This window comes from Equus caballus, chromosome 6 (genome assembly GCF_041296265.1).
Source record: "Equus caballus isolate H_3958 breed thoroughbred chromosome 6, TB-T2T, whole genome shotgun sequence".
In the NCBI taxonomy this organism is placed as follows: Eukaryota; Metazoa; Chordata; class Mammalia; order Perissodactyla; family Equidae; genus Equus; species Equus caballus.
Window position 1 is genome coordinate 65,699,168 of NC_091689.1, and position 24,011 is coordinate 65,723,178.

General features: G+C 37.3%; 1 protein-coding gene across 5 annotated transcripts in view; it reads left to right on the plus strand.

Annotated features, from left to right (window-relative positions):
- ARNTL2 (aryl hydrocarbon receptor nuclear translocator like 2) overlaps positions 1-20,926 on the plus strand; it is a 72,080-nt gene extending 51,154 nt beyond the window's left edge. For all 5 annotated transcript variants that reach the window (XM_023643286.2, XM_023643284.2, XM_070271103.1 and 2 more), the window contains 8 exons: positions 8,734-8,974; positions 9,452-9,558; positions 9,714-9,864; positions 11,017-11,075; positions 11,825-11,933; positions 17,350-17,428; positions 18,862-18,970; positions 20,073-20,926. In XM_023643286.2, coding sequence (XP_023499054.2) covers positions 8,734-8,974; positions 9,452-9,558; positions 9,714-9,864; positions 11,017-11,075; positions 11,825-11,933; positions 17,350-17,428; positions 18,862-18,970; positions 20,073-20,209 — 992 coding nt within the window. In that variant the 3' untranslated portion in view covers positions 20,210-20,926. The remainder of the gene's footprint in view (positions 1-8,733; positions 8,975-9,451; positions 9,559-9,713; positions 9,865-11,016; positions 11,076-11,824; positions 11,934-17,349; positions 17,429-18,861; positions 18,971-20,072) is intronic.
- Positions 20,927-24,011: the final 3,085 nt, after the last annotated feature.

Sequence of the window (24,011 nt, forward strand, 5' to 3'; positions counted from 1 at the left end):
AGAAGGAAAGTCTATGGGATGAAATTCCTGACGGAGAGACAAGTATAAAGACCTTGAGGTAGGAAAAAAATTGGTGTTTTGGGGACTTACAGATCAGTGTGACTAGATCCTAGATGCAGAAGATAGTGTTGGGAAGGAAGGCACTGGGGCCAGATCTGTAGGCCAATGCAGGCTGGGTGCCATGGTTCGCTGGTCACTGTTTCCTAACCAGCTCTCTGGGTGTACTTCTGATAAGAACGTTGGTTGATATTTTCCTTTACATTAGTAAGTAAGATGAAAGTGAAACCATGAAGATATGTTGTCAGAACTTCACTCATTTCTCAGTGATATGAGTGACTTTGCTGAATTGCTTAGTTATTTTTTTTCCCCTGAGGAAAACTGACCCTGAGCTAACATCTGCTGCCAGCCATCCTCTTTTTTTTTTTTTTTGTATGTGAGCCTCCACCACAGCATAGCCACTAACAGACAAGTCATGTCGGTCTGTGCCCAGGAACCAAACCTGGGCACCAAACCCAGGCCACCAAAGCGAGCGTGCCCAACTTAACCACCAGGGCACTGGAGCTGACCCTGCTTAGTTTTTTAAGACTAGAAGATTACTCATTTTGGTTTTGTACTACTCACTTTGTAACAACTACAGACAAACCACACATTTAAGTTTAATCTTCATTATTGACATTTCATCCATCACTTTCACAAGTCTAGAGAATCAGAAAACAAAAAAATATATCAAGCTCTGATTTGTAGCTTTGCCAATTTCTGTGGTGTAAATAGTCACACTGTGGCTAATTTCAAGCTGCCAACACAAGGTCACTGACTGTGGAGTAGGGAAGGGATGGATGCGTGACAACACACTATGATATGGTGTTGTGTTCAGAAAGAATTTTTTTCAATAAATATTTATTAAGTACACATTTATGGGCCAAACGCTGTTCTATATGCTGGGGACAGAGCAGTGAACAAAAGAGAAACCTTGCTGGTGGTGATAAGTGCTGTGAAGAAAAAGAGATTAGAGTAAGCAGTTAGATTTAGAACCATACCTTCAGATCACTATTTCACAATGTGTTAAAGTACAGTTTTAAAGGATAATAAAACATAACTAATTATATTCCTTTCATTAAGTAATATGTATAATAATTTTTAAGGAACAAAAACATTTGGCCATTAATAAAATTTGTTCTTAAAACATTGTTTTGGGGCTGGCCCGGTGGCGTAGTGGTTAAGTTCACACATTCCACTTTGGTGGCCTGGGGTTTGCAGGTTCAGATCCCAGGCATGGACCTAGCACCACTCATCAAGCCACAATGTAGCAGCATCCCACATAAAATAGAGGAAGATTGTCACACGTCAGCTCAGTGACAATCTTCCTCAAGCAAAAAGAGGAAGATTGGCAACAGATGTTAGCTCAGGGCCAATCTCCCTCACAAAAAAACAAAAAAACATTGTTTTCCATATTTTTCTCATATTTTTCATTTCAGTTTTGTATTTTATAATATACATACTATATTAGTATGCTAGTATATATTAGTATATTAGTACAATAGTAGATGTATATAACTTGTACACATGAGGGATGTTTAATGTTTTTATAGCATGCAAAATAGATAATGTTTGAAGACCATTGCATTAGAGGTTAGAGAAATAATGGATGAGCCTATGGGATGCCCCTAGGAATATCTCTGCTCCTTTATTAGATCCCTAACCTGATAGGAAGGAAGAATGTTTTGTGTTGTACTATGCCCGGTGGGAGCTAAGTGATCATTGCCATCACTGCAGTAGATTATGAAGTACCAAATCAGACACCCTGGGTATGCACTCCTTAGTACTTCACAGTAATACTGCAGGAGGCCAAGACATGTAGACCAGCTGAGAGAATCTCGAGAAACATTTCAAAGGATCTCTTCCCCAATATGGCAGACCCTACAGGATGATCAGTGAAGACATGAAAGATTTAAGGGGGCAGTTCGATGACATCCTTCTCCACCATAACGAAAGTTTAATCCTGATTTGAGAGTGCCCACTATGGAAGAGAAGACTGACCCTGTCAAGCCTATGGCTCAGGCACCTACTCAGATGACCTGGAGGTTTACCCAACCTGCATCTCCAAAACAGAATCCCAGCAGCAGCACAGGCCATCTGGCTAGAAGGGATGGAGCATGCCAGCCTGTTGGCAGATTCTGGATCATTAAAGCACAGGCAACACCTCATCACACTCTCCCCATTCTGATTGGCTTGAGTCCCAGGTACCCACCTTTGGTAATCTATTAATAATGCTGAGTTTCTCTCATATTTGCTGCCCTTTCCACACTGTATTGAAATTCTTTTTCATTTGCCTCCCACACTATAATGAGAGCTTCATTTCTCTTTCCGTGGTGCCTAGCAATAGTAGACAATAAACATTTACTGAAGGCATAAGTGACTGTCCTCTTGTCCTTTGTTCCTAATTCATCACATAATCACTCTTAGATCCACAAGAACAATTAAGAATCTAGTGAATTAATTGACATTATAGTGTTTTGATTTCATCCAAGAAGCAATTTAAACATATTTTTAAAGATTTTATCCCAAGAAGATTTTAGCAAATGCTATGGACTTAATCATGTCCCCTAAAGTTCATATGTTGAGTCCCTAAACCCTAATGTGATGGTATTTGGAGATGAGGCCTTTGGGATATTATAAAGTTCAGGTGAAGTCGTGAGGGTGGGGCCCTCGTGATGTAATTAGTGCCCTCATAAGAAGAGACACCAGAGAGTTTGCTGTTTGTGAGCACATAGTAAGATGCTAGCTGTCTACAAGGCTGAATGGGAGCCCTCACCTGAACTTTACCATGCTGACATCCTGATCTCAGAATTTCCACCTCCAGAATCATGAGGAAATAAATTTCCGTTGTTTAAGTCACCCAGTCTGTGGTGTTTTGTTGTGGGAGCCCGAGATGACTAAGAGAGCAAACGACTTGACCATTTTCTCTACCATAATTCTCATGAGAAGTAAATCTGGAACCAAAGGAATCTGGGCTTTGGTAAAAATAAATGTTTATTAAATTGACATTAAAAACTGGTGGCAGAACTCTAGGTTCCTCTTTCTTTCTGTTGCCTTAGATTTTTCATTTTGGTTTTGTGAAATTGTAGAACAGCTCATGACTGAATATATATATTCTTGGAGGATTTTTCTAATACATGGGAGCCCAAGTCAGTCACTGATAATAATCTTGGAAGTAAAATACTTTGTGTATGGTCTTTTAACCCTTTGTAAAGATACAAAAAGGAAGGTGGGATGTCCTCCTTCCATGGTACTGTTATAGTATTTTGAAGCAGTCTTGTAAATATTGAATCTTAAGCAAAAACGTGTGTGTATAGTCATAAGTTAAAAAAAAAAAATCCAGACAGCATTCTTGAAGTATGCAATAATCAAACTTTAGTCCTCCCATGTGGTTTCTACAAATAATTTTTTTATTATAAGTTTTAGAGATTTATGGAAGAGGCAGGGAAAATTTCTTTCCTTTGGAATAAATATTAATAATCTTACTGGAAAAATAGCTGTTTCAAGAATATCCGGCAAATGTCAATTAGAGCTCATTCATAGTTGAATTCTGTGATGAGCTAAAGGAACTGACATTTTTAAGTCGTTCTAATGTTCCATGTTCTCATACTAGCCTCTCCTCACAGCAGCCATGATGGTGGACAGGCTTTAGGACAGAGTAGAAAGGGCCTGCACTCTGAATTCAGTAGGATTTTAATGTCAGGCCTGCTGTTTATCAACTGCGTGGCCTTAGTCAGTTTCCTCTCAATATATGGAAAAATGGGTGTTACAGACTGAATTGTGTTTCCCCAAAGTTTACGCATTGAAGCCCTAGACCCCAACGTGACTGTATTCGAGGATAGGGCCTTTAAAGAGGTCATTAAGGTTAAATGAGGTCATAAGAGTGGGTCCCTAATCTGGTGTGACTGGCATCCTCATAAGAGGAAGAGACACCAGGGACACACACGCATAGAGAAGAGGCCATATGAGGACACAGTGAGAAGTCAGCTGTCTGTAAGCCAGAGAGGCCTCAGGAGAAACCAAACCTGCCAACACCTTGATCTTGGACTTCTAGCCTGCAGAACTGTGAGAAAATAAATTCCTATTATTTAAGCCCCCCAGGCTGTGGCATTTTGTTATGGCAGCCCGAGCAGACTGGTAGAATGGGTATAACAGCACCTCTTAGGAGTGTGGTTAGGATTACACATGGCTAATGCAGTGCATGGTTCCCAGCAACCACTCAATAGATGGAAGCCATTATTTGTGGTTCAGAAAGAAGAGAAGGAAAATGAAAGCGCAAGAAAATCAGTAATCATTTAAAATGTACCATATGCCAAGCACTTTGCATAAAGTACTTAATTTAATAAACATAACGATCCTGTGCAAACCATCCATATCTTGCAAGTGAAGAAACTGAAGCCTAAAAAGCTTAGTTTGTCTAAAGTCACACAGAAAGTGGCAGAATCAGGAATCTGGCTTTAAAATCTGTGTTCTTTCCACCATGCCATGCCACCTATGAGAGAAGCTTCCTAGATGCTGAAGGTCATTAATGAAAGAGATGCCCTCTAGATGATTTCTGTAGGAGACGCTCAGCAAGGGGGTTGGCTTCTGTTGTAGGAGTATATTCCTGCCCACACACAATTGTTCACTCCCACATCCAGCCGGGCTGCACAGATGCCTGCCGTCAGCGTCAAATATCCTCTGAAAACAGACTTTTTAATCTGCTCAAGCACTTGAACCCAGTATTCACTTAACACTCCAGAGCTCTGTGCCAAAGGCATGAGGCCAGTTTGGCCTAGGGATGGTAAGGCATGTGTTAACCATCAGCTGGGCCCTTCCTCACCATGCCTGGTTTGGGGAGAACTGTGTATAGACAGACACGTAGACAGATGCCTGGGCCAGGATAAGGTCACTGCAGAATGTAACCCTGATTGGCCACGTGGATGACTGCCCACGTGTGAGATCATTTTATATTCTACTTTAACCGCGGACGGTGTCTGTCAAGTGAAATGATTGTATTGGGCATGTAGTTACTACTCAATTGTTCTTTCCAACAGTAAGTAGCCAATGGAATCACTGTGTTTTAAGACCACTCCCCATTAATGAGGAAAACCTGTAGTTAGTACAGCTGTTTCTCTTCCCTTTTACCATGGCATGTCAGTTACATTTAAACCTTTAAACAATAATTTAAGACTATTTTTTGAGTGGTTTTAGGTTTACAGCAAAACCGAGAGGAAGGTACAGAGATTTCCCATGTACTCCTTGCCCCTGCACATGCATAGTTTCCCAGTTATCAACATCCTCCACCAGAATAGTATTTTTTTTTTTACCAAGGATGAAACCTACATTGACACATTATAATAATAACCCCAAGTCCATAGTTTACCTTAGGGTTCACTCAGTGTTGTACATTCTGTGGGTTTGGACAAATGGATAATGATATACTTTCATTGTTGTAATGTCATACAGAGTATCTTGACTGCCCTAAAAATCCTCTATGCTCTGCCTGTTCATCTCTCCCCTCCATCACCCCTGGCAACCACTGATTCTTTATCTCCATAGCTTTGCCTTAGTTACACTTAAATTTAAAATAAGACTAGAAAGCAGCCCTTTTTATGCTAATTGAAACTGAATTTAAGATTTATGGAAAGCCATGAGTCACTCAAGTGGAGCTTCATTACACTGTTCACTCTGATTTTGTGTATGTTTGAGATTTTCCATAATAAAAAGGTTTTACAAAACAAGATTGACACTGGAAAACATTATTTCAACCCTGCTTCTAACATTAATGTCATGGATTCAAACTTTGAAAAAGATTCTAAGATACGGATAAAATTACTCATGTGTTTCAGTTTGTGAAATCAAAGGCCGAAAAGGATGGATGACTGCTACCAAATATCTTAGGTATTGCTTAAATTTATCTTGGAAAGATCATCAGTAATGCACCCAGCGTCCATTGGTTTCTTGTACAAGTGTGGCAGATGCTATCAGAACCCCATGACATATCCTGTCAGCACCTCCCACTTCAGGGGCACGCCCCTGGCTTCCAGTGTCTGACACCCATCACTCTCTACTTGACCTTCCTCTGGTCCTTAGAGACAGTTCTGTCTCCACTAGCTAGGGACAGGCTTCCAGTGGCAGGGAATCAGAGCTCTGTGGGAGCCTCCCACATCCACTGACTGAAGGGAGCTGATGGATCAATATCTTAGAGCTCTCTTTCCCTTCAAGCCACATACCTCTGAGGCTCTTGTACTGCATTTTTTTCCCAGAATGCCCCCAATAGGTTTAGCTTTGGTTTCCCAAAGTGGCAACTTGCTGGGAAACGTATCCTGCATTAGCTTCTTTCTCTTCTCTGTCTCACTTCCCCAATTCCCTGCCAGTGTTCTGTGGAATCACCTCTCAAATGCACTTCCTGAATCCTTGTCTCAGGATCTGCTTCTGTGAGAATTCAAACTAAGACAGCAAGAAACCAAGTTGGGAGACCCAGCCTGCAACTAGTTGAAGAAAAATTTCATAGAGGATTTTTGAAAGTTGTAAATTGAAGCAGTGTTTGGGTTAATAAAGGGTTTTTTCCCTTTTTAAAAAAGTAAATTACACATGAATCTCTCCCATGGAGCTGATGCAAATAGATAATTTGGTAAGGATTGGGGCCTGTGACCCCAATATTTAGGGAAAAGTCTAAAAGAATTCTTGGGATAAGGTTTTTTTGGTGGGATTTTTTTTTAACTTTAGATAATTGATCAAATAGATTGCAGTGGGTGGAATCACATAATCCCAACTAGAAATGTGCCAACTGAATAAATGTTCAAGGTGAGAAGTGAGGGGCAGATTTAGTTGGAAATTTAGTTGTTAAGCCTGTTACGACAACCCATCTATCTAATGGTAGAAGGATCAAAGTAAAAGGCTAGGTTCCATACATAAATGTAAACCTTCTTTTTCTGTCTGTGTTTTCAGTTGAGTAGAATATTTTTAGTCAGTATCATTTGTAAATTCGCGTCATCAGAAATGCCAAACTTAGTTTTATAAACTTTTTATTTTTGACTGCCATCTAGTTTTGTTAATATGAATGAAAACTTTGTGTTTAGGCTTATCCCAATTTTAATTTCTTTGAGGTATCTTGGATGTTGGGTGAGGTAAAGGCAGGAGCCTGGAATGCCTATTCCCAGGTTTCTCATTTAACTTCCTGCGTTGATTGTGGTGCCATTAAACAGGGTAGGGAATAAATGATAAAAGACTTGGTTTGGGGTTGGAAGAGATAACGGCTTGTAATTGAAGGCTCTGTGGACCATGGAGGGGCTGATGTCTGTTAGGAATACAATGTCTTATGCATGGCTTGCAGGAGAGCTAAACTGTCTGTTCCCTGCTTTCGTGTCCAGCCACATCTGACTGCACTCTCTTTACTCTCGGTTGGCGCTGGCTGTTCCCTCTGGCTTGAAAACCTTTTTGTACCCTTCCCCCTTCATCACCCAGGCAACTCCTGTGTGAATGCCTTCCATGACAGAGCACTCAGGGTTCAGAAAGGGAGCTCTGGAGCCGGCCTGTCTACACGTAAACCTCAGCTCCACCCTTCCCTGCTGTGACCTTGGCCTTAGCTGTCAGTTTCCTAAGACAATGGAGATAATATTCGAACACTTCATAGGACTGTTAAGAAGATTAAATGAACTAGACATTTAAAGCACTTAAACAGAGCATGGCACATAAAGTATTCTCTAAATCTTGGCTGTTACTCTTAGTTGCTATCTTGTAAGACAGCCCATATCATCTTCTATTGAAAAAATTTTTTTGAAGATTTGTAATAACAGTCTTACCAAAAAGTGCCAGTTTAAAACAATGACTGTTCTGGTCTTTTGTAAATCTTACAACCAACAACTGTTTTCAGTAATTTTTACTAGGCTTTTTTCCTTTCTTAAAGATTAAACCTTTAAGTCACTTTTTTTTGTGGATTGCCGTAATCTGTATACGCCTGTGTTTACTTCATTGTTTTCTTAAGCATTTCCTGATATTTGAGCAAATGGATTATTTCCAATTTTTTTATTATTCTGGTTGGACCTGTTTGAGGAGCTTTTTCCTGTGAGTTAATTGCTTGGAATTTTTCTGAAAAGTGAAATTTGAGTCAAATTTTATTTTTATACCTTTTATTATAAATTTCTCCAAATGTGCTCTAAAATGTTCCTATAATCTGTTATGTATCTATTAACCATTATAAGTACTAACATAGAAATTTAGGAGTGTATGCATAATTGTCCTCCTTAAACTTTTGAATATAAATTATAATATATGAAACATTTAGGAAGCTGAAAACAATGTCCTTGTGGCTGAGATCAAGGGAACATGAAGTTTTACTTTTTCTAACATGAATTACTGTAATTTTAAAAATTGACTTGGCAATAATTAAGTAGCCATAGACCTATTTAAATTTAAATTAAAACAATCTGTTAACTTTTTGATGTACTGCATATAGTTTAGTTCCTAAGAAAAATAACCCATTAAGAATGAAGCTGTTAAATAAACATGATGGGTTTATTTTCAATGCAATACTATTCCCTGCTTATATTTTATCATACTTAAAAGAATATTTCATAGCACAATTATAACTAGTATAAATAGTCAGAAATTTAAGAATTTATTCATAATGATTCAAATGCTTTTTTAAATTTAATCTTTTTTGAATTTTGAGTTATAATTGACAAATGCTCTTCTTTTAAACTTTTGAACTAGATCATAGAAAATTCTGTACTATCCACTGCACTGGTTACTTGAGAAGCTGGCCTCCAAATATGGTTGGAATGGAAGAAGAAAGGGGCAATAAGAAAGACAGTAGTAATTTTACCTGCCTTGTTGCCATTGGAAGATTACATCCATGTATTGTCCCACAGAACAGTGGAGAGATTAAAGTGAAACCAACTGAATTTATAACCCGTTTTACAATGAATGGAAAATTTGTCTATGTGGATCAAAGGTAGACATCGACATGCCATAATGATTAGAGTTCAATGGATATTTAAGGCTATTAAAGATGTGGCTTAGTAGCACTGCTGGATTTTTTTTTTAAGGCTTCAGAACAGCAAATAAAGCTTGAATGAAATAGGGATATGGATATATGAATAAATTTGTTCAAGCCAAAATGTAAACTTGGAATATTTCTTAGCCAGTGGTGCAGAAACTGGGCATGGTCTGTGGCCACAGTGTTATTGGGGTATTGGTATTGGTATTGGTATTGGTATTGGTATTGGTGGGTGGCCACTGGCGTAGCCTCGTGCTTGGGTGTCCATTCTGTCTTGCAGCCTAGTCTGGGTCTATGGCAGCCAAAGGGAGCCCAGTGATGCATGTGGGTTACTCATCCCCTGGTCCACCTCCCTACTAGCCTGCCCACATGTGGGTTCTGGAAGGGAATACATTCATCATTTCTGAAGTTTATTTTCCATTTTAAAACCAGGACAACAGCAATTTTAGGATATCTGCCTCAGGAACTTTTGGGAACTTCTTGTTATGAATATTTTCATCAAGATGACCATAGTCATTTGACTGACAAGCACAAAGCAGGTATGCATTGAGTGGGGTAATTTTTTGGTACTTTTTAGTTACAGCTTCAGCTGTTAATTTCTCAATCCTGAGAAATCTGAAACTTGAATTAATCCTCGAGGGATCGATTTATATGGCGTAGACTGTTATGCTGATTATTATCTTTTCTTGTTAAGTTCTGCAGAGTAAAGAGAAAATATTTACAGATTCATACAAATTCAGAGTGAAAGATGGCTCTTTTGTAACTTTAAAAAGCCAGTGGTTTAGTTTCACAAATCCTTGGACCAAAGAACTGGAATATATTGTGTCTGTCAACACTTTAGTTTTGTAAGTAATTTTTTATATTGGTAAGAACTTTATATTAATTTCAAATGAGTATCTTTGCTTCCCTCTTCTCATCTTTCGAAGCCATTAAAACTGTATGATCCTCAGGCTTTATAATTTGAGTATATATTTTGAGTAATTCATTCACTGTTCATTGCGTTAGTTCTTAGAATTAAGCTAGAAGTTTGCTCTTTTGTAATAAATTCCTTTTTGCTTGGTATAAAATGTGATAGTAAACATTTACTCAAGCATTTCCTTCCTACCTTTCATGGCCTTGTCTTGTCCCTCCAACAAACAGTGTGGATGTGGCTTGAAACTGTGTATCATTGTAAGAAATTGTTTTATCCTCTACATCATTTTTGCATGTCCGTCTTCTAAGCCTGGGTACCACATGTGATTGTGCAGGAGGACTTGGCTGAGGGATGAGCAGAAATTCAGGCCAACTACTGTTTGCCAAGCCCTGGGCTGTGGCTGTGTCAGCCTGAAGGAAGAGCCAACTTTTCCTGAATTGCTCAATATGCTAGCATGGCCCTGTTTCAAGCATTATTTTTCTATAAGTTTCTCTTTGAAATCGCTATAAGGTATCATCACACCAATTCTATTTCCTTATCCACAATATTTAGTTAAAAAAAAAAAGAGCCCCAAAGCTTAGTACCTCCAGCAGCATCCCCTCTTCCCCATCCCAATAATCCTTGCCTTCCTATCATTAGTATATGAACCGTAACTGTGAGAATATGTGCTTTATAGGGTAATAGGGTATTTGTCAAACCCTGCTATGTAGCACATCAGTACCTTGATGTCTGGTTGTGGCATTAACAATGTGTATATAAAACAGATGGATCAAGACTTGAGAAATCAAATGCACGAAACTTAATGTAGTTGTTTCCTTTACCTTAAAAAAAATCACCTATGACCAGGGAAAAGGGGGGGTGGGGGGAGGGTACGGAGGGGGAAGTGGTGTACCCACAACATGACTAACAAAAATGTACAACTGAAATCTCACAAGGTTGTAATCTATCATAACATTAATAAAAAAAAAAAAAAAACAAACAAAAAAAACTGACTAATCAAAAAAAAAATAAATAAATAAATTGCATTCAAATACAAAAAAAAAAAAAAAAAAAAAAAATCACCTATGATGTGTCTCCATTCTAGGGGACATAGTGAGACTGGAGAAGCATCATTACTTCCTTGCAGCTCTCAATCGAAAGAAGGTGAGCTTAGTTTTGGATGAGGGAGACTTCTGACTAAGACTGTTATTATTGTCTTCTTTCTCTGTCTTGGAGAGGGAAAAATTTAAAGGTGAAATTGAAAAGACATCTATGGGTTGAGTTATCCTTCTCAGAATTCCCACAGTACTTGGTCACGTTTTAGTTATAATCCTACATTGTATTGCAATTAGTTGTTCACTCAACTGGCTCGCCAAGGCACTGAGTTCTTCAGGATCAGGAGTGGTGTTTTATCCATTATCTATCCCTAGCAGCTAGCATAGTTCCTTATACTTTATGGCATTCAAATATCTGTTGGACAAATTAATGAAAAGCATTAAGGGAGAGTTTTTTCTTATCTTAGTTTTTCACCACAGGAGTATTTTAATCTATTATTTGTATAAATAAATACAAAAATATTAGGAAGTATTAAAAATAAAGTAGTGTTGCTCTGGCTTCAGTGTGGAGATTAAAGTGGGAAGGAACTGTCTGAACTAAAGGGTTATAGGTCATGATTGTACCCTCAATGACTTTCCACACATTTGATTCATATCACTCTTCATAAGCATCTTAAGCCATCGTGAGTTAAGTTTGTAACGATAAGTATAATGTTCCTAACATTTTAGGATGCAGCTAGTCTATTTCTTTTAAAGAGGGAAATAGGAAATATATTGGAACTGAAAGAAAGATCTTAACCAAAGTTGTATACATTTTTCAAAGTCCTCAATTGATTTTTTCCTTTTGTTATTACTTAGAATCTTCCAGACAGTCTTGTATTAGTGTGCCCAGAATGTGTACTGGAACAGTACTTGGTGCTGGTAGTATCGGAACAGATATTGCAAATGAAGTTTTGGACTTACAAAGGTAATGTTTTACTGCTGCAAATATTTTTACAAGTAAAATTATCATCATATTTACAAAGACAAAATTTAAAAAATCAGTAGAGGATGGGTGAAATAGGTGAAGGGGATTAAGAGGTACAAACTTCCAGATGTAGAATTAATAAGTCATGGGGATGTGATGCACAGCATAGGGAACATAGTGAATAATATTGCAATACCTCTGTATGGTGACAGATGGTAACTAGACGTTGTGATGATCATTTTGTAATGCATCTAAATATCAAGTCACTATGATGTGCACCTGAAACTAATAGGATATTGTATGTCGATTGTACTTTAATTTTAAAAAATCAGTAGATTTCTTGAATGCAAACAATAACCAGTTCAATAATATAAGAGAAGATCATCTTTACAGTAGCAACAAAAAAGATAAAATATTTAGGTATAAATTTTACAAGAAGTGTCTAGAACTATATGACAAAAACCTTTAAAATGCTACAGAGGTACACAAAAGATGACTTGAGTAACTTTCCAGATATAAGTTTTCATTGGGAAGACTCAGTATTGTGAGGATGTCAGTGTTCCTTAAACCAACCTATGAATTCAATGTGAATCCAGTCAAAATACCATCATGCATTTGTCTTTTAGGATCTGACAAATGATACTAACCATATTAGGATATCCAGGAAAATTCTAAAAAATAAAAGTAATAAAATGAGACTAACTCTATCAAATATTAAAATATGTATAAAGCTACAGTCACTAACACATTTTGGTACAACCCACAAGTAGGTTAATGTAAAAGGATAGATTTCAGAAAGACTCAAATGCACATGGAAATTTATTATATGGTACAAGGGGCGTCAGTAAGAGGAACTGGATTAAACAGTTAAGAGCATTATAATAACTTTGTAACCATTTGGGAAAAAATTAAGCTATACCCAAGTTTATTCTTTATACGAAAATAAATTCTAGGTAAATCCAAGAGTTCAAAGTAAAAGTATTTTGAAATACTATAAAATATTTAAGTTAAGTAAAAGTATTTTGAAATACGATAAAAGTATTTCAAGAACACAGGTATGGATTTTTATTTAGTTTGGAAAGTCCTTTCTAAACACTGCACAAAATCCAGAATTCATTAAGAAAAAAATCGATAAATTTAGTTATATAAAATCTCAAAACTTAAGCATAATTATAACCATTATAACTAACAAGGTTAAAAGACAAATTATAAACTGCAGAAAATATGTGTATTTCATATGATAAAATGCAGTAATTATATTAACCTTTACCTATATTAAACTTTAGTATAAATAATATAGTTATTAAACAAGCTTTATATAACTTGAATTAAAATAACTCAATTTAAAAAGTTGGAGACTGGTCCTGAATATAAAAAAGTACAAATGGCCAAGAAACTTTAAAAATTGCTCAACTCCATTCACAGTTAAAAAATATATATACATATAGGGGCTGGCCTGGTGGCGTAGTGGTTAAGTTCGCACACTCTACTTCAGCGGCCCTGGGTTCACTGGTTTGGATCCCAGGCATGAACCTACACACCACTTATCAAGCCATGCCATGACAGGCGTTTCACATATAAAATAGAGGAAGATAGGCACTGATGTTAGCTCAGGGACAATCTTCCTCAGCAAAAAGAGGAGGATTGGCAGCGGATGTTACCTCAGGGCCAATCTTCCTCAAAAAAAACAAAACAAAAAATGATAGATATGTGTAGATCTATGTGAAGAAGTGTATACACAGGCCCTTAATTGCTCATCTCAAACCCTTGAGACCAGATAAGCTTTGAACTCAGAATTTCTTTGGATTTTAGAAAGATAGCGTTTTGAAATTCAATTTTTTTAAGGGGTTTGTATAATACCCTCAGAGAACAGTTACATCATGGGCAGCACCCCATAATAAATTAAGTCAATATTTCTGCAAAGAGAAATATTTACAGATTACATGGTAGGATGTCTGGGAGGAGAGGGGGAATAAGAGTTTGGGATATATACATTAAACAAGATTAGGAAAGAATTAATTGTTGAGGCTGTCTGGTGAATATATGAGACTTCATTACATTATCTACTTTTATATCTGTTTGAAGTTTTCCATAGTAAAAGTTTAGAAATATATTTCTGGAGTGCATTGTTGTAAATATTTGTACTAAGTAGGGCAAAGCAGGACAAAAAGATTAGCCTTATGTCAGGTAGGTTACGTTTTGCTGAGTTCAGATCAATTCAGATTTTGTTGCCAAATAAATTATGGAAAACTTTTCAGTTTTCAAGGCATTTTAGATTTTGGAATTGTAGAGAAGGAACCTAGAACTCCACAATATATAGCAATATGAAAAATTTGTTCAGACTAGTTATTTCTCACATTTGGGACTAGGAGTTGAAGGGCAGGAGATTTGGAAGAGGGAAGAAATTTTTGTTTTTTATTTTCTACCCTTTGTACAGTTTGAATTTAAGTTTTTAAATTTAAAAAAGTTTAAATTGAAAAAATCACTGTTGAGACATTTGTCGTGTGACTTCTGTATCCCTAATTTTATTGAATATTGAATACTTACGATGTGCCATGTACTTTAAGTATTGAAAGTATTGTAAAGCATATGCACAAAGATATGCACATATGATCCATCATACACTTTGATCATAAGTCTCTTCACAATGCTTAATATGTAAAACTGACAGTACCATTTGCTATATTACTAAAGGATCAAGTGTGTGGTTTGCATGTTTTCGGCATTTAATCTTATACTGTCTCTCACTATAGGATCCAAGTTTCCTTCCAGATTTTACAACTCAGTGACCTAGGTAATGAAAACAATTATATATGGGAAGGGCATTTTCTTTTTTAATCGTGATAAAATATAGATAACATAAAATTTACCATTTTAACCATTTTTAAGATTACAGTTCAGTAACATTAAGTACGTTTACATTGTTGTGCAGTCACCACCACCACGCATCTCTAGAACTTTTGTCATCTTGCAAATTGAAACTCTGTACCCATTAAACAATAAGTTTCTATTCCCCTCTCCCCCTATCCACTTTCTGTCTCTATGAATTTGACTATTCTAAGTACCTCGTATCAGTAGAATCATAGTGTTTGTCTTTTTGTGACTAGTTTATTTCACTTTTCATACCACATTTTCTTTATCCATTCATCTGTCAGTGGACAACTGGGTTGCTCCCACTTCATGGCTATTGTGGATAATGATGCTAGGAGTGTGGGTGTGCAAATATCTAGTCCCTGCTTTCAGTTCTTTGGGGTATATACCCAGCAGTAGAATTGCTGGATCACATGGTAATTCTATTTTTAATTTTTTGAGGAACCACCATTCTGTTTTCCATAGCATTTGCAGCATTTTACATTCCTACCAGCAGTGCACAAGGGTTCCAATATCTCCACATCCTTGCCAACACTTATCTTTTTCGATGATCATCTTCCTAATTTGGTTTGAAGTGGTATCTCATTGCAGTCTTAGTTTGTATTTCCCTGATGATTAGTGATGTTGAGCATCTTTTCATTTGCTTATTGGCCATTTGTATGTCTTATTTGGAGAAGTATCTTATTCAGGTCCTTTGCCCATTTTTTCATCAGGTTGTTTTTTGTTGAGTTGTGGGAGTTCTTTATATATTCTAGATATTAACCCCTTATCAGATATATGGTTTGTAAATATTTTTTCCAGGTTCATGAATTGCCTTTTCATTCTGTTGATAGTGTCCTTTGATATACAAAGGTTTTTCATTTTGATGTAGTCCAGTTTATCTTTCTTTTGTTGTGTGTGCTTTGGTATCATACCTAAGAAATCACTGCCAAATCCAAAGTCATGAAGCTTTTCCTCTGTTGTCTGCTAAGAATTTTATAGTTTTAGGTCTTGATCCATCGTGAGTTAATTTATTTATAAGGTAAGAGTCCAACTTGCTTCTTCTGCATGTGGGTATCCAGTTTTCCCAAATTGTTTGTTGAAAAGACTGTCCTTTCCCCCATTGAATGATGTTGGCACCCTTGTTGAAGATCATTTGACCATATATGCTGGAAGGGCATTTTAAGAGCAGTGGAAATTCAGGGGCTGGCCCCGTGGTGCAGCGGTTAAGTGTGCACGTTCCGTTTCGGCAGCCCAGGGTTCACCGGTTCAGATCCTGGGTGCAGACATGACATTGCTTGACAAGCCATGCTGTGGTAGGCATCCCACATATAAAGTAGAGGAAGATGGGCATGGATGTTATCTCAGGGCCAGCCTTCCTTAGCAAAAAGAGGAGTATTGATGGCAGTTAGCTCAGGGCTGATCTTCCTCAAAAAAAAAAAAAGAGAGAAGTAGAAATTGAGTCAAACGTTGATAGCTGGGTACCCTTAGAGTGTTCAGGATGCAGTGAGGAGAGCATTTGTATATGGAGGCACCTGGGTCAGTGTATGGAGGTGTGTGCGAGAAAGCATGGTGGTTTTTAGCAAACCACAAGGAGCCTAGATTGAGAGAGGAGTCAGGTTGCTGAGCAGTGGGGAGTTTTCACTAAGGTGGGGTCAAGCAGTGGAGGGACTTTCAAACAGCAGATTTCTGCCCATATGTGACTAATATAAAGAAAGCCATATTTCAGAAGATTAATCTGGTAGTGAAGTGCATGGGAGGCGGGGGAGGATAGTTTTCATCTTTAAACAAAGGCTAATTAAGCAGGTGGTGATTTTAAACCATGAACCACAGAATGAGAAGTCAGCCAAGCTATTTACATTGACGGTCCTCTGAAAAATCCCCAAGACATGTCACTCATCTTTTCATCTGTCTTTCCTACCTAATTCATTTCATTCCTCTGTTTTAATTTCTCTCTATTTAATTTCTTGTCAACTGCCTTCTTGGGAATACGTAAAGACAAAGTTATGTTTATGCCATTATGTTTCACATAATTGAGCATTTAATATATGATACTGTCAGTTTTACATATTAAGTTGAAGAGATTTATGATCAAAGTATATGACTATGTTTATGTCATTATGTTTCATTGATTTTGTACCTGGGGATGACCTATTATAGTAAAAATATGACATTTTGCACTTAAAAAAAAGGTTGCAGGATGTTGGGAAATCTTTTACTCTGAGTTCTGCTATTTAGTGTCTTGATAAGGAACTGATTCTTGGTGTGGGGGGCTATTGAACTAACTGTGTTGTTGTTCCATTACTTTGCCATGTGCTGTAAAATGAGTGACAAGATTAACTTAAGAGCTTTTACCTCACAGGTTTGTTTTTATTAACTACAGAGTGTTTGTTTTCCTGCACTCCGTAGTCAAAAATAAGTCTAGCACTGAACAAGTCAGTCTAAGTGTGAAAACGGTCATGTCTTATGTTCCTCACTGTATTTTTATCAGTAGATGTGTATGCAGAGGAGAAAGTTTTCTAAAATATATATGGAGAAAAAATGTTTTGTGTGTCACTTTTTAAAGGTTACAGTCTTCTTCATCCCTTGATGATTCAAGTCCAACAGATTTAATAAAAGATACTCACACTGTAAATTGCAGGAATGTAAGTACAATCGTAAGTGATAATATTCATGAAATAAATGAACAATAAAACTTGCTTCTTGTTGTTTATTTCTTTTGAGAGAAGAAGCCATCCTGTAAAAAACTCTTTCAGCCAGTCTATGGTTTTTAAGAGGCCATGTAGACTAGCGGTAACGAGTGACGTCACTGGAAGGATGCTATCTGGGTCCAGGTTGGGACTCTGACACTTACTGCTGGATAACCTCAGGCTTGGTATTTAAACTCTGTGCCTCAGTTTCCTCATCTGTAAAACAAGGGTAGTAATAGCACCAATCTCTTGGAGTGGTGTGTAAATTAAGTGATTTAATACAAAAAAAACCCCCAAAACTTAACAGTGCCTGGTACACAGTATGTGCTCAATAAATGGTGGTTATTATTGTTATTTTAATAGGCTGCAATTCAGTGGATCAAATGTATTCCTTATGGTCTGGAAAAAACAAATAATATAAGCTACATGTGTTACATACTATTTAGTTCAATTGAACAAATACTAGCTATTTGAAATGCATCCTTGCATATACAAAAATAACTAAGCATAGTGCTAAGTGTCTGGAAGACTCACATACAATGTAATTCTAATATATCCCAGACAACAAAAAGTTCTAAAGTAGGTGTATGAACTAGGTGGTACGAAAATACAGGAGAAGAGAGAAGTTAAGTCTGACTAGGGACGAAAGGGAACCTGAAGATGTATTTTCACAAATATTGTAAACCTTTTGGTCAGTATTTTAAAATTTCATTCATACACTTAGCAAATGTTTATTGGGTACCCATTTTGTGTCAGACAATACGCTAGGAACAGGGATTTAGGTCATTGTAATACAAAAATCTCCAAGTAATATACGTTACATAGGCATTCTATAGATAAAGTTCATCAACCTAATAAGCCAGTAGGTAGATGATTTTTCATTTTGATGAGCCACATTGGATATTAGACTGTTTGGCCTGTGGCTATATAATAATGTGTTAACTTTTTGGTAAAAGCCTCTGGTTTAATCCATTCCCACTCCAAACCAGTATTTCCCACTGCAGTTTCCTATGCGATCGAGTTTTACCATCATTATGTAAAAACTGAAATAGCCTTTACTTCTTAATCCAAAACTTTACCTTATACTATGTGGCTCCAATTATGGTTATGAAGAATGTGGGCTTTGAAGTCAGGTAGACTTGAATTAGAATCCTGCTCCAACATTTTGGGCAAGATATTAGCCTCTTTAGGCCTCAGATTCCTGACCTCCCAATGTTTTAAACATGAAATGAGATGATGCATGCGAAGTGCTTAGCACATGGTACTCAGTAAATGCCAGCTGCCATATCGATGATGGCGGTGGTGGCACTGCCTGCAGGCCCACGTCTGATAACAGCTAAGAGGTCTTTATTTCATTCAAGTCACTATGTATTATTCTGTCTTTCCAGATGTCAAATAAGGAGTTGATCACACTAAGTCCTTCTGAAACAGGGGAGCTAGAGGCTAAAAGGCAAAACCAGAGCGCTGTGGCTCCCGGCAGTCACCAACCCCTCCTCGGTAAGTTTGCTTCGGCAACTGCCTGCCATTTTGGTTTTCCAAAAACTCTCTTAATCACTATATTTTCAGGCATAGGAGATTTTTAGAGAAGCAAACAGTTTTAAAAGTACGATTTTTCCATTCAAAACCCTAAATGTAATAATCATACTCTCAATTTTAAGATGTATGTCACTTAATGGACCCATCATTGAAAATTCAATTATCAACTGAATCAGTTATGGGTATTGTTAATACATACAATTTAAATAGAGCTAAAGTACTTATATCTAGACAAAAATGTGCATTCTCAAGAACAGGAGTTTTTAAAGGATACCAATCATAAAAAGTTTAAGATGTAATTATTCATTTCAACCGTTTATGCAAGTCCATATCAAGTAAATTGAAATGACACATTTTATACCCCCTTAACTGACACTGATGTAGTGAAAATGTATATTGAAGAGAATCAAAGGACTTGAAGGAAGCTGGATATCTGCTTCACACAGAGCCGCGTATTAGTCATCTCAGATTCTGTTGTACTTTGAAAGATATCCAGAAACCTTTGGTTAATCTGTAGCTATGTTTTAACCCTTGATTTCTAGAACCTCTTCCTTATCTCCAGCTTCAATCTCATTTCCATAGCTCCTCCTTATTTCCTTTTTCAATAACAAATCTGGACACTCCCCCTTTTGTAGGAGTATTTCTAATTTTTGGAAGATGATGCTTTCGTCTCAGCCTCCTCATTTTCAGGTTAAACAAGCACAGTATTTTCTCAAGGCAGATTAGATTTAGATTTCTCCTTCCAGGCTCCATATACCTACGCGTAAACCCCAACCCCTAGCTTCCAACTTTCTGCAGTCTGTACCTTTTAGCACTGTTATTTTCTGTTAGAAAATTCATAGACTAGCTCATTTATGTGCATCAGATGAGTTAAGTGCAATTTATCTGACAGTAGATTGTTATAAAAGTAGGTGACCTATTTAAAAATACATCAGGCTTTTGCAATTTAAGACATGCTTTGCCTTCAAAAATACATTATATGGTATTCCAGCCTTGCTTTTTGATGATGCTCATTTTTTAGCCTCCAGATGTACTTACACAGGCCTGTGTTGTCATTCAATAGGTGAAGGTGCCCAGCTGGATTTTGATGCCCTGTGTGACCATGATGACACAGCCATGGCAGCTTTCATGAATTACTTAGAAGCAGAGGGGGGCCTGGGAGACCCCGGGGACTTCAGTGACATCCACTGGACACTCTAGCATTTGATTTTTAACTCCAAAAATGAGAAACATTTTAAAGCATTTCATTTACAAAAAACTGTATATTCTTCTGTACTGTATTGATACTGTTTTTATCATTCCTATTAATGGTCTGCCAATTTTTATACATTTGCAGCTTACTTTCACAGGGCTATGGGGAAATGTGATTTTTCCTTCAAATAGAACTGCTCAGAGTTTCCTGCAGACACATTTACTCAGTGAAATGGCTTAAAACCCACTAGTCGTTATATTTTTGATAAAATATTTCTAACCATGAATATCACATACATCTTGTCTTGGTTTTGTTTTTATTTTTTGATGCAGTTTGAGTTTGTGTAATGAATATATTGACATTTTCCTTGTGTCTAAGATCCATTTATAATTGATTTCTAATAGTAGATTTGTGTAATTTGGAACATTTCCATTCCTGGTATATTTCCCTAATTGAGGATAGGGTTTATAGATTTGAACATTTAAAGGGACAGTGCAATTTATGGTCATAATCACAACCAATACTGTATTTAGTCTTTGAAGTCTCGCACAGTCCAAAGCCGGGATATTAATGCTCAGTCAAGCACCTTGAGATGGATTTTAAGTTAATTGATTTTTTTATTTAAAATCACAAAAGCTGAGAGTCTCATCTTTGCTTACAGAAAAGGAAAGATTTTGGACCCCAGATCTTAGTGATTTACCTTTGAATAAAAGATTTACCTCTAATGAAGCCACTCAAGATTTTCATTACAGATACGACAGGTTTGATGCTAAAAAGGTGCTTAGTGATGGATTAGTCTTGGAGGAAGGAACACACCCAGGCAGATTAAATGGCTTGTGTAAAATCACAATTAAATTTGTATATTGTTTGATGTGTATAAACCATTTTTTTAATACACATTTGAGAAAGCAATGGTGTCACTGGCTAAGGGATTAATTAAATGACCCAGGAACTAGTCATGGCATTCTATATTATTAGGTAATTATAGTTACTGTTTCCTGTACCAAAGGCAATTATATAAATGGTAAATACATTAAAACCACGAGGCAATGAGAAAGAATTTAAAAACCAATTTTCTAGCTGTAATTAAAAATTTGGAGAGCATTTCTTTAATCAGTAATTAATACAGGCATGGCTCAAATTGAGTCTAAGAATTAAGAATATTTCAGATACTGTATGTATATCTACCTTTTCGAAGATCATACTTCCATAATACCTTCTGTTTTAATAGCTCTTCCTACTGAGTGTGTTCCCGTATGTTCTCTTTTGTGCCCCACAAATTAAAGTAAGATAGGTTAGGAAACTAACGGGGAAACCCTGACACTCAGATGTGTGGTTCAAATCCAGTTTTCTTTCTTGATATGGTACTATAACTTTCCAGCAGATTCCCTCAGAGCCCCCACCAAAACATATTTCTTTAGGTTGTAGGTGACAGATTAGAACTGCCATCAAACACATTCATGGCACATACCAACAGGCAACAACCAAAAGCCTCTGTCCCCTTCAAACGTGACATTTGCAGTAGCAGTGCGGACAAGGATGTATTGGCCTATTGTCTTTAGCTGATACAGTATTCCAGCAATGTCAGAGAGTCAGCACCACTCCTGGTTCTGACACTTGAGGACCTGAGAGACATCCAGGTTTAGAATAAACCAAAGAAAGCCTACAAGGTGGAGGAGATTGGTCTGCAGCAGCCTAAGCATGATAGTTAAGTCTGAAGAAGCATGAACGATCACGTCTGTTCTAAGGCAGGCACAGAGGCCTGCTGACAAATATAATATTTTAGGGGTCTGAACCATTGCAGGTTGGCCTTGACCTCCAGAGTTGACCTAAGCCAGTGGTAGCAGATGGCTACCATTGTGACTAGATGGCTTCAAAAGCAGATGGGGCAAACCCTCCTGATGCAAGGATATGAGGGGCAGAGTTTCTAGGGGAGGTCCCTGTGGCCTTGCATGCTAGCAGTTCTCTCATTGCAAGAGGGGGGCTTATTCCATAGACCTGAAGGCGGGTAGCCAACTGAATGCCTTGATCCCTCTATAACCCACTTTAATCTTTGTCTGTAGACCTTCTTGCCCTGGAAACAGAATCCAATCCATGCATCGTATGATACTGTAGCTCTCCCAAATTTGGTGTTTTCTTCAAAATGCATTCTATTTACATTTGACTGCTACTAGGAGTGACTTATGGCTTTTTATGGCTTACACTATATTTTTCCTCCTACCAATTAATTTCTTGCATTCTGGTTAAAAATATCTAAAAGTTTAATGACATTATCATAAAAATAGGACTCTAGTTTTTTTGTTTTTGTTTTTTTAAACCCTAAGAATTATACTTGGTCCTCCAAAAATGCGGGTTCTGCATCCGCGGATCAACCACCTGCAGATCGTGGACTATGTTTACCATCCGCAGTTGGTTGAATCTGCGGATGCGGAACCCGTGGATAAGAAGAGCCGACTAAGGGACTTGAGCATCCTCAGATTTTGGTATTCGCGGGGGTTCCTGGAACCAAATCCCCCGCGGATACCGAGGGACGACCGCACCTACAATAATGTAGCGGAGTGGAAGGACTGCCTACGATCAGAAGAACCCACTCTGCCTAAGTTTATCTGTGTGACCTCAAGGAAGCCATTTAAAGTCTCTGCACCTCAGTTTCCATATTTGTAAAAAGAGGTTTGATCTCTCAGTTTATTTCTAGTTCTGATTCTGTTATTCTAATCCACAGGACTTGAGCGTTAAGAGTCAGAACCTATAACTGCTGTCCAGTGTGATAGCCATTGGCCACATGTGGCTATTGAGCACTTGTAATGTGGCTAATATGTATTGGGATGCACTGTAAATGTAAAATACCAGATTTCGAAGACTTAGTATGAAAAAAATAGAAAATACCACACTAACAATTTTATATTAACTACAATTTCAAATAATATTTTCGATATACTGAATTAAATTAAACAATTTTTTTTTTACTTTTCTAATTTGGCTACTAGAAAATTTTAAATTACACTTGTGGCACACATTATATTTCCATCCAATAGCGCTGCTCTAGAACATTTTATTAAGTGGATATTACTTAAGTAGACCAAAAGTTATACCATAAGTATATGTACCTCTAAATGTTATGGTTTAAAGAATAATTATTTATTGATCCGTGATTCATTACAATCAAATAACTGTGAGCCTCTATCCATGTATCAAATTTAAAACATTTGAAATTAGTAAACTTGAAAATGTTAGATATTTTATTACATGATGGTAATCTGAAATCAAATAAGACGAGGGATATGTTGACACTATGGTAGTCACTAAGTTTGGAAATCCATTGAGAAACAGAATCAGGGAGATACAGAATAGACTTTTGGTAAATAAATGGAATTAGACAAGTATTTAATTACAATGTCACAATGGGAAAAGGCTGTATTCGTTGGTCGTCATAATCTTTGAGGAGTCTCTGTTGAGTCTACGGCACAGGTATATGAAATAGCCACGATCTAGTTATCAGACCGTGTACAGTGGCGTCTGCTTTCAGCTCCTGCTCTAAAGAGGTACCTACCACTCAGGGAGGGCATTGCTGGGCTCTGGAATTGGAGACTCCTGTTTGCCAAGCACAGTATGATGGGCACAGCAGGGCTGACAGACAGGATGGTCAGAAGCCATAAGAAAACCTGCTAGGCGGCCACTAGGTGTCACTTTCCCATTTCTGTAGTGCTTTGTTTTCATTAGATTATTGTTCCCAAGTTCCACAGGGCCTAGGAAAGGCATTTGTGACTTTTGTGCCTAGAATAAGTCTGCCTTTCTGGTGTGAGTTGTTTT